Source organism: Pleuronectes platessa, chromosome 19 (assembly GCF_947347685.1).
Source record: "Pleuronectes platessa chromosome 19, fPlePla1.1, whole genome shotgun sequence".
NCBI classification, from domain to species: Eukaryota; Metazoa; Chordata; class Actinopteri; order Pleuronectiformes; family Pleuronectidae; genus Pleuronectes; species Pleuronectes platessa.
In genome coordinates, this window is record NC_070644.1 from 1,356,471 (window position 1) to 1,368,404 (window position 11,934).

Here is an 11,934-nt window from a genome sequence, read left to right on the forward strand (position 1 = left end):
CTCCAGTCAGATTTAATTAATGTGGTAGAAAATCTTTTTTTGCTACAGCACAATGGTTATTAGCATCAATATAGTACTGAATAGGGACCATTCTGCATAAACAACTTGTTGTATGGACATTTTAAATACTTAACCGATTTTAAAAATACAGACTGACAAAACGTGATTGGAACGTAGTCACAGTCATACTGCTAATATCTGCAGCCCACTAACTGACTGAGATGTTGACAGATCAAGAAACCAGAAGAATGTAGGAACCCTACAGTACAGTGGTGGATAAGCAGCTCTCTCCCTATTATGTCATAACCCACAATGTGCATGTGAAGCTACTCACAAACAAACTTGACCAGATGTTACTCATGCCAGGATACAGAGTGGAATTAATAGTCGATATAATTTTCTAATTGTCCTAAAGTAAGTGTTGAAAAAACGAAGCCATAGGTGCATATGCCACAGTGATGTGACAGTAGAACAAGTGACAGCTTTACCTGATCCAACTATCAGAGTTTTGGCTCCACAGCAGTTAAAGCAGTGCAGCAGAGACTTGGACTTGATGTTCGTGTTGAGGAAAGCGACCGAGCAGCCGACCTTCGCCAACCCGAACCAAACGCACAGGAAGTCGGGTTCGTTGCTCATGAGCAAGGCAACGCAGTCTCCTTTCCTTAGGTTGACACTCTCAAGGAAAACATGGGCGAGTCTGTTGCTGCGTTGCTCGATGTCTCGGTACGTGTGGATGTTTCCCTCGAAGATGACGAACGGTTTGTTGGGAACGCGTTGCGCTTGTTGCACGAACTTCTCCAGGACCGTGTGCACGCTGGAGGTGAATTTAGAGAGCTCCAGCCTCGCTCCGCACCTGATCACCTTGATCAGGAACAACAGGTCCCTCCAGAAGTACGGGAAGCAGACTTTCAGCAGGACATGAGCGGAGGCAACAGCCAGGGCCAGAGCCGAGAGCCATTCCAGAGACACAGACATGTCTGCGGCTGTGAGGACACGATGAAGACCGCTGAAGACAACCAGAGGAGAAGAGTGCTTTCACACACTGCCGCATGCTTTAGGTGATATACGTTTGTGTGTGTGTGTGTGTGACACACACAGCGTGAGGCTGGAACATGAGAGGTGTCGCCTTCAAAATAAAAGAGTATTGGTCATTAATAAAGGAAGTGCTGTAGGATTACCGTCCATTTACAGTCGGACTGGTTATAATGATGAATTAAGCATAACTACTTTCTTATTAGAAAATAGTTAATCACACATATGTGCTACAATAACATTACCTTTACACGTGTAAAGTTGAACTTGAAATATGAAAACTAGCTTTGTAAATACTTTGAAATGAGCCTTGAAGGTGCACTGTTTGCTCCCCTTTTGTATTATGTCATACCAAAATTATACACTTTATTCTTTTTAAAAAGGCTATACACAGCAACACAATGTTGTTGAATATGCGCTGTGAATGTGATCACATCAGCTGACATGTTCCTCTAACAGAGCCGGCAAATGTGCTGGGCGCTTTATTTTGAAGGGAAACCTCTGAGTACAGTTCCTGTATAAGTGATTTAATGAATTAACTTGCCAATATCTCGGGAACTGAAATGAAGTGACAGGAGTTGAGATAAATTGGAGGCAGGGCTCTGTAATCCCTTTCACCATCATCTCACAATCGTGCTGAAATGACCTTGGACCGTCCTGAATTTAAAGTTTTTGTTTTTTCTAGATTATTATTTGTTGGAAACAATTAAGCGTGCTAATTTGCTTTAAATTTAAAGAACAAATACAAACACTGTAACAGGTTTGCCAATGACTGCCTGTGTTTACACCATGTTTGTGTTTCCTCTTCCAGGTCTACCTCCCACAGGCACACACACACATACACACAATCTGTGTCAGGGCTGAAAGCATGTTTTCAACCCTGTGTGATGTAAATCAAACCTGTAAAATAATGTTATATTACTAGTATAGCTGTCAAGTGATTTAAATATTAATTACATGCTATGGGATTTATTTCAAACACACACATATTGCTGAGCTGGCGTTTTGACTACTTCTTCTGTACCATTACGCTGATATATTGAGGCCATAGAATGTTAGTGTGAGGTCTTGCAACTATTTTTAAGGTTTTAACTCTTGTTATTCTCTTTTTATTCACATGTAAAACATCAAGTTCAATAGTTTATATCAAGTTATTCTTTAGGTGTGTTTTAGAATATAAGATAATCCTTTATCAGTCCTTTTATTAGTGTATGTAACCAAGTCTCTCTCATGAGAGTTGAACACGGTTCTCAAATGTTTGAGTGTGTTAGTAATCTTTTAACATGAGATATCAGCAACTATGAAATGGGGACATCATTTTAGAAAGTTCCCGGAGAGATAAGATATTGGAGGGGGGTGTAGTCATTTGACCTGGGAATGCTACTTCAACCCTGTGCCACTGCAGAGCGAAGCCAGATGTTAGTGTGTGTAAGTGGTTTGGTTTTTACTGTTCTTCAACAGAAGCATATTGTGAGAGACTCGTGTGTGTGTTGGAAAATATGATGTAAATACTGTTGCAGTATAAGTATATTATACATTAAAAATATAAAAGATCCAAACTGCAACAACAGACAGAGAAGGAGAGCAGGCAAACTGGACTAACTGAAAACAATGCACCTGCACTGGTAAGCAAGAGTCAAGCAAGCATGAGGAAATATCTGGTTCAAGAAGTTGGTTACTCCATAAGAACAACACAGTTAAAGTGAATGATCTGGCAATGATTGGAGGGAGGAGCCCGGGTTGATTAGTGGATGGGCCTCAAGTGTCCTCCCTCCACACACTCACTTTACACTCATCAAAAGTTATTAGAGAAAGTTATACAGGATATAACTTTTATTCAAGAGATTTATTTGTTAACAGAGCATTATCTTCACTGTTTTGGTTGTGTGTGTGTTTTCTATTTAGGATATTTTAAGATTTTCAATTCTAATTGAAATGTTAGACTGAATATTCTTTAGAATTGAGCATGGCCCTCGATATAAAAGTTAAAATGGCCCTTGATAGAAAATGTTTTCCCCACTCCTGCTTTAGCCCATAGAAGATACATTATAGCATTTTAAATAATCTCGGAATGGAGAGACAATCATACTGCAGAACCATCTTCCTGGTTTACAATGCTTTTAAATATGTATGAATTTTAAATTTGTAGTCATGGTTTCATTAAAATTAACTTATTCACAGGATTCATGTTGAGCTTTTGCCAAGATTGTTTTTGACTGGTGACCAACACAACCACCCACCCCACACGCATCTATGTTACAGCATCACTATTTTATTACACCACCTTATCTTTTAACTAAACACCTGGAAGAAATGTTAAACATGTAGAACAATATCTCAGTACAAGTGGAGCGAAATATCTACTAACTAATTCCACAGACGGATATCTTACAAACTGTTCATAATCGGCTTTACACTTGTGTGTAATGTAAATGGCCCAGGAAAGTGCCGTGCCTGGTTTGGTGAAATAACATTACATTACATTACATTTCATTTGGCAGACGCTTTTATCAAAAGTGACTTACAATTAGTGCATTCCATATTATACAGTGGCTATTTAGGGGTTCAGTATCTTGCCCAAGGTGACTTCGGCATGCAGATGGGGAAGAGTGAGGATTGAACCTCCAACCTTCTTGTTGGAGGACGACCACTCTACCCCTAGGCCACACTACCACCAATATGGACGCGTTATGCATTTGATATGAATAAAATATAAATAAACTGGTGACCAGCGCTCTGTAGCAGCCAGTGGGGCAAAGTGTTCACAACAACAAAGAAATCTCCAGAGTGCTCAGGTGAGGGGGGGCTCAGCAGGCAGAGGCAGGACGTAAAACCTGATGACACCGGTGTAGGCCCTTATCACCAAAAGCTCTCTCGACATCTCCGTCTGTGTCTTCTACATGTCTGGCACCACTTTTTGTTTTGAATACTATTTGTATTATTTTATTTATTTTTTTGTTCTGTTTTGCGTCAGTCGGGTGTTAGAAACATCATCAACATACCCCCTTGCTTGCAGTGAATCATGTGGAGGATCTCCTACTGTGTTCTCACATGGGATCATTCTCTGGAGCATTCTGGGGCTCTAACTTGAACATTTGTGTTCTCACATACAGTCCCTCCTGGAGAATGTCCTGAGAAAGCAGGAACTGCTCAGTTTACTGTCAAAGAATATAGTCATGAATATAAGCTGAGATTGATACATTTATAGCCTGTACCCTACTATTGCTCAGCACCCTTCATTCAAACCTCTGCATCACCTACCCGATTCTCTGCCTTCATTATCCACTCAGTTCAGCCCTGTATCCTTTCCTTCCTCTCAGCCCTCCCCCTCCATCTGCTGGAGCCCTTACTCTCAACTTCTACGTGAATTACCCACACCTTTTGCAATACAACTTTATTAGACATCATTATCTCATACCTTTCTGCTTTTGGTTTCACCGGTTCAACTTCAAGGAAGACTTCACAATCTAGAGGACTGTAAAAAGAATCGAAGTGGGTGCTATATCACCATAGAAAGCTGCGACAAAAAAAGTAGTATTCGCTTTTGCCCAAAAAAATCAAAAGAGCAAAAAGAGCGCCCAGAATGCACCAGGTTTCGTGTGCCCTGCAAAGCCAGAGGACAGGTTGGAGCAGCTTCTTTAATTCAATTAATCAAGCGAATATGTAAATTGGTTTTGGTAAAAAATTTAAAAACAGAAAATAAAGCTTCTTGCCTCAGTCAGAGAAACTCTTCCAAGGGGTTGGGGCCCTGTCATCTTGGCCATCAGTTTTGAAGAGTATCTTTCTTTGCTCAGGCGATCTCAGGCTTTGATCTCTTTGGGCTCTGGGCTGGTGCCTCTAAAACAAGGTTGCTGTAGGCCTCCCTAGACCAGTTTCTACTTGTCTTTTCATCAATCTCTTATCAATTTGGGAAAGACGTCCAGTTCTTGGTAATTTCACGGTTTTGCCATATTTTTTCCACTTGTTGACGATGTGTTCCATGGGATATCTAATTTCTTTGAAGTTCTTTTAACCTTCTCCTGACTGATACCTTAACATTTTTGGCTGATCTATACGTTTTAAGTTTTAAGTATTTCTGCCATGATTTCTCTAATCAAACTTTTTACGTCACTATTTTACATCACAAAAAAAATGGTATTTTAACAGTGGTGTGTAGACTTTTTATATCAACTTTATATGAATATATACACAGGATATAAATATGCAAGGTGGATATGCATTTTTGCGCAAAGAGCAGCAGCAGTCATAGGGTGCATATGCAATATTGCAACATGTTGCAAAGTGCGTTGTCCATTATTGATTGCGGCTCACTGGAGGGTGTTTGCGTTCACAAATGTTCAACCAGTCAGACTTCTGGGAAAGAGAAATGTTTGTTCTCAAGTGGATGGCCTGAGGGTAGGAGCTGTGTGTCCTGGACTTTCCCCTACTGTAGCTTCTGCCTGATGGTGGGAGTCTGAAGAGGCTGTTTTTGGGGATGTGTGCTTTCCCTGATGATATTGTGTGCCCCACTTATTAATCTGGTGTGATAAATGTCCTAGAGTGATGGGTCCATACGTCCAAAGAGTTCCAGTTGGTTTCATCAGTCCAGAGATCTGTCACCCAAAACTCAGTCGTCTTATCAAAATTCCTCCTGGCATATTCTAGTCGACTTTTGATGTTCCTTGTGGTCAAGAGCTGAGTGAGTCTTGGAATCCGGCCATAGAGTCCTTGTTTATTCAGTGCCCGTCTTATAGTTGCCACTGAAGCACTTGTACCAGCCTTCATCAGGTCATCCTGTAGGTGTCTTGCAGTCACACAGGGGTTTATCTGAGTTGTTCTGACTAAGTTGCGGAGGGCCCTTGATGAAATGTTGGGCTTTCTTCCACGGCCATGCAGGTTTGAAGCTGCTCCATCAGTTTTAAACTTCATTATAATGTTCCCAATGGTGTCTCTTGGAATATAATTTTTGGGGAAATCTTCTTCTACCCAAGACCTTTCAGGTGTGATGAAATAATCTCTTCTCTCAGCTTTTGTGCAAGCTCTTTTGTCTTTCCCATGATGCAACTCACCTTGAATACCTTCAAGAAGGATCAGTATAGAGTTCCCAAAGGCTTAATTATGTTTGAACTCCACTTTAGGACAAAAAAAACTGTCAGACAGCTTTAAAAACAACAATATTATATAGGGGTTGAATAATTGTGACATGGCTATCTTAACAAAATATACTGCTACCGACAAATACTACATCATGCATTTTCCGTGTTGATTTTCTGTATCACTCAACTCATAAAGATGTCATCTGAAGCAGAATCTTCATCTTTGAGCAGGATATTGCTTTTTGAGCAAGATTCTGACAACTTTAATTGATAAATCCTTAAAATCTTTAGGGGGTTGAATATTTCTGATTGCATCTGTATGTGCATTTGGAGGGTCCTGGGCAGTGCAGTCTCCATACCACACTGAGATAGAGCTGGTCAGGACACTCAACTGTGCACCGGTAGAAGTTGCTGAGAATTGTTGACGGTATAGCAAATATCCTAAACCTATTCAGTAAGTACAGTCGCATTTGGGATTTCTTAATGATGTGTGTGTTGTTAGACCTGGCGAGATCCTCGCTGATGTGAGTGCTGAGAAAATGCCATTCTCTGTCATCACTGTCCCACAGTGGCGGTTCTACATGGAATTGCGCCCGGGCGAGCCCCCCTCCAAACGCGACCCCCCCCCCCCCGAAAAAAACAAAACAATGCACACAATTCTGCATAACATAGTATAAGTTACAAATGCCCAAAAAACATTAAAAATAAAAGTGAATGCAATACGCTTCCGTATTCTTCTGTTGTTTCTTTTTTTCACTTTTTTTTCACTTCTAAAAATAACTTCATGAATTTAATGCTGTATCTAGACTCACATACATAAATAGATTTTGTCCTGTATTGTTAAATGTTAAAATATTAAATTTAATGAGGATGGAGTGCGCCACAGGACGATGTGCGCCACACCATGATGTGCGCCGCAAGATGAAGTGTGCCGCACGATGATGTGCGCCGAAGGATGAAGTGCGCATCATCCTGCGGCGCACATCATCGTCAGCCGCAGGCAACCCAGTCTCATCAGAAAACGTTCAGTGGCAACGTTGGTCCACTTGGAACGACGTTACCATCTCACAATCTGGCCTCTCAGAGTGTGAGATGGTAACATTTTGTCAGCCCATTGTTTTGCATTGGCGTGTTCTCACGTCACGTGACTCACAAGCTCCCGTCTGCGGAGAGGAAAACATGGCGGATATTCTTTGTTTTTTCAGATAAAAATATAATTTTGTAACTTAGTTTGGGCATAAAAATACATTCTGACACCATTTCTAGCGAGAAATGTGCTCTTTGCTTCCACAGTCTTCAGCCAGTTCGTGCTTATGATAAATATTTTAATAGTTATCACGAATGTTTTTATCGTTGCTATGAGGGTTGCTATGACGCTGCCATGCGGAAGACCAGGACACAGCGTGCTGTTAAAATCACCGTCCCTGCGTGGTGTCCTTCAGTGATCGTGAATGTTATTCATGTTATATAATATTAATATTTGAGGCTAGATTACACCTCTAATGCGAGGGATCCTGCGAGACCGTTCATCCCGAGGACCGACTGGGCCACGGACGGACTGGGCGAGCGGAACTGACGTGTGGATTTTAGTAAACATCCGGTCCTTTAACTCTGGGCTGCGTAATAACCCCCGAGCGCTTGGAAGACAAACGATGTCATCTTCCTTCTGTCAGGTGAGTAGTTTATTGTTTTTAAAGATCGTTACGATCTAGGTTTACAGTCCGAGTGCTGAGACAGCGGATGCGGAGTCCGTTGATACACACAATGGATGCTATTCTTCAGCTAATACGACATTGTTAGCCACATGCTACAGCCCACCGTAGCCTGTGCTACCTGGGAGGTGAATACATGGTTGTTGAAACCAGTTCAAGACGCTTAGCTCATCATTGAGGGACGCTACAATATAAATATAAACATGAATTTGATTTATGAATGCTTTAGATTAATAAGGAGTGTATTTCTCTACCATTACTCCACAATATCAGGTCAATTTGGTTTAATGTATAGTATGCAATATGACAATAATGTTTCCATGTTATGGAGTTGCGAATCATTTTATAAAACAATTGCTATGTTCTGTTTTTTAATCAAGGAGGATCCAAGTGAAGCTACAGGAGTTTCATTAACGTCAATAACTTGGACCGAACACTTTGTTTTGCTTGATGAAGAGCAGGAAGGGCAGCCTGGAGAGAAAGAGAAGCCGGGTTGAGCCCACTACCATCATCCACGTACCACGAGGAAGATGAGGGAGAGAAATGATCCTACCATTAAAGAGGTACTTTTAAGTTACATACCAGAAACACCATTTTATATAATGTGCCATATAATACATTTCTATAAAATCCCCAAAGTACGCTTGCTGACATACAAGTTAATATCACACTGAAAGAATTTTGATCAATCATGCTTCCCTGCTGTGATTGTTTAACTGGGAAAACAACTTTTTCCACAGGAAGGCAAGTAAATTTAAGGAATACATGTTCAAAGTTTTCCTCTGTTATGTATAATGATGACCCCCATCAAACATAATGTTAGCAATCTTTACACCTTTTAATTTATACTGATTATTTCTGTCTACATGTGTGAATTTGCCTTCATTAGTTTCAGAAAAGAGCGATGATGTATCGGTCAGTGGGCGGCAGCACGAGACTCCGCAAACTAGTCTGTAAGCAAAGTAGACAAAGGCATCGAGGTTGCGGCCTGCCATCATTGTTATTTTGCTTAAGGGACTGAATATGTTTCACGTAGAAATATTATCATTTCCCTTATATCTACCAAAACTGCTTGTTTCACAGACTGCAGTTTTGTTTTGATCCGATGTGGTGTGCAAATACAACCGTATCGGCAATGGGTTGTGGGGTATTAACATTTGTAACTCTAATTTTGTTTTGACAGACTGTGAAAAGAACGTTGAGAACATCACCACTCTACAGGAAGACACAGTCCAGTAATGGGTGTCAGAAGTTCAGTAGTGAACGACAGATACTGTGGAAAAATGTGTGTCATTGTTGTACAATGTCCTTTGACTCTGTTTACACAAGGTTAACACAAAAAGGTTTGATTGTAAACTGATATTGGTATGAATTCATGTTATTCTCCTCTTCACAAGAAACAAACAATCCAAATTACCTGCAGAAAGCCCTTGATGGACGCTTCAGATGCATCGTCAGACTGGCGAGACAGCAAGATGCGAACTTTAATGCCAATTTATTTGTGTAACATTCTGTGACCAAATGTATAGATAACTTTTTGTAGATTGTAAAAAAAGATAACCCATTTATTTAAAAAAAACTACACTAGAATTACCGCACTGCGTTGTATGACTCCGCTAACCAGTGCAGTGTACGTCTACATATTTCTACATATTTTCTCTCGTATAAATGACACTGTGTCTCTTGACAACTGAAACCATAAGATGAGGTCAGTGTGGCCTTGACCTTTTGACTTTAACACAAATACACAGTTAGACAATCCGAAAACATACAGTTATGCCAAAATATATTTGGTTTCACATTCTAGATGGCATAGGCAGAGACATCAACTCAGGAAAAATATTTCTGTAGAAAAGAAAGCCCTGTACGTGTGTATGTATACATACACACGTACAAACGCACTATTGAGACGTTTTGTTTTTTATCATATATTCTCAGGAAGGACTGATGCATTTACTGAGACGGGACGTGAGGGCCTACTCTGCGTGCTCAGAGTTCAAGCCCAGCAGGCTGCAGCGGGCCTGACATATTCTGGAACAGCAGCACAGTCTTTGGATGACTCCTCTGAAGATGAAAACATGGTGAGGTACTTCTCCACTGATGAAGAACTGTGAGGGCTGTGATTAGCTACACTCTCTTGCTACAATGCTACTCTTGCTACTCCCTGGCAGCCTTAGGAAGGCATTAGCTTGCTATGTGGTAGCTGTTAGCTTCAGCATTTTTAGTTTTTAGCGGCCTGTCTGACGTTTATGTTTTTTTTTTTAAATCAGAGGGAACCATCTTCATAATTTAACACTATGGTTTGTTTGTGTGTCCTTCAGTTCTTCTCAAGAGAAGCAGTACAGGTGTGCCTCAGCTCCACGGTCCCTCCTGCAGCCTCCGCTCCTGATGCTAACCTCATGTCTCCATCACACCAAGCAGCAGACCTGGAGTGACAGACCTTTCTCCAGAGCTGCCCCCTCCCTCTGAAACCCCCCTCTCCAAAACACTATTTGTGGCGTTTTTAAAGTCTTATTTGCATGAGAATTGTTGATCATAACATTTCCAGCAGATGCCTTAATGTAATGTTTGTGCACAATAAATGACATTGATCATAACATATTGGTATTTCCTTGCACTTCTACACCATGATATTGTCAGATAAGATGCTGATTACATTAAAGCAGTGAATGCTCTGCTTTAAGCAACATAAACACACAATGATCCAATGGATCTGAAGTAGAATGGGCACATTACATTCTGTAGAGAATGCCTCAGTAATTGAAGTCAGAAAATAACTTTATTTATCTGAGGTTCCAGTCATTTATAGTCACAGGAAAGCACACAGGTCTGGTTGTCTAGGGACACCCATATCATATTGTTTAAGATGTGTAACATCAAGTTTGTGTATCAGTGCAAAATACATACCGTCATTAGTCAAGAGTTCTCTCTCTTGTTTACACTAAATTTAGGTGACCCAGATGTTTCATAATGCAATCTGATAAGGTCTTATGAGAAACATTCTTAACATTAAAGAAATGAACACAGAGGATAGCAATAGATGTTTGACTCAAATCAGTAGCTGGTAATCAGCAGCCTGACTTATTCAAACACATTAATACTACAATGAATGAGGCAGGGGTTATCTATGTCAACTTTAATTGATAAATCCTTAAAATCTTTGGGGGGTTGAATATTTCTGATTGCAACTGTACATGATTTCAAGGCACTTTACATAGACGGTCGAGTACTTAAAATCTACAGAGAAACCCAACAGTTACCACAATTAGCATTACTTTGGCGGCTGTGGAGATAAAAAAAAGTCCCTCGTTAACTTGAAGAAACCTCTAGAACCAGACTTAGTGTGGGTGCCCATGGGGCGGCCAGTGAGAAATGGGGAAGAGAGGAGAGGTGGATAGCTCTTGAATAATGGGACAGTCATGGCTGAAATGAATAATAGAACAAATAGGCCGAGCTGCTTTCTTAATTTCAGGTGATTATACACTAATGAAAACATTGTTAGGAATATTATATTCCCTCTTTGCCAACAGATCCCATCAATCATACACACTGGACGTTTAATTATCCAAATTTCCAGTGAGCGCACTCTGATTATAATTATCTGCTTATATATCATTGTAATTTAGTGAAGGGAATCTCATATTAATTTAAAACAAAATAAAAATAAAATAAAAAAGTAAGTCTTATTTAAATCCTACTCAAATAACAAAAACTTATTTATTATAAGTATAATGTACAAGAAATATCAAAAGTTCATGTTCCTCAACTCAATTACTTCAGAAGATATTCAGTGGTTACAGACAATATCAAGACCCTTTCATGTTTTGCACGAGTATATTTGATTTTAAATATGGAGAACCATTTCAGTGACCTCCCATCAGCCTTAATGGTAGAGAGGACAGATAGAAACATGACAATGACTCAGTGGTCTGATGAGTCAAAAATTGTATCCAAACAGTATGATTTGAGAACAACAAGCACTGCTCGTCCGCTGGTTGACAGAGATTGAAACCTGCTCCTGACTCACCTCAGACAGGGGCGGCTGGTCAATTTTAAATTCAACAGTGAAGCACAAAGACAACGCTGGAGCGACTTCAGGTCACGTTTCTGACTCT

At 40.3% G+C, this 11,934-nt stretch overlaps 1 protein-coding gene and 1 long non-coding RNA gene across 3 annotated transcripts in view; one reads left to right on the forward strand and one right to left on the reverse strand.

The window, feature by feature from the left end:
* slc27a6 (solute carrier family 27 member 6) overlaps positions 1-1,093 on the reverse strand; it is a 30,792-nt gene extending 29,699 nt beyond the window's left edge. Inside the window, exon 1 of the mRNA XM_053410764.1 lies at positions 489-1,093. Within this exon, the coding sequence (XP_053266739.1) occupies positions 489-975 (487 nt within the window). The 5' untranslated portion in view covers positions 976-1,093. The remainder of the gene's footprint in view (positions 1-488) is intronic.
* A 6,539-nt stretch (positions 1,094-7,632) lies between these two features.
* Positions 7,633-10,416, forward strand: LOC128424647 (uncharacterized). 2 transcript variants are annotated; one of them, XR_008333043.1, is made up of 5 exons: positions 7,633-7,780; positions 8,200-8,382; positions 9,003-9,104; positions 9,758-9,905; positions 10,141-10,416. It is a non-coding gene; the product is annotated as an uncharacterized LOC128424647 (long non-coding RNA). The 2 variants fall into 2 exon arrangements; XR_008333044.1 differs by lacking the exon at positions 9,003-9,104.
* The last annotated feature ends 1,518 nt before the right edge of the window (positions 10,417-11,934 follow it).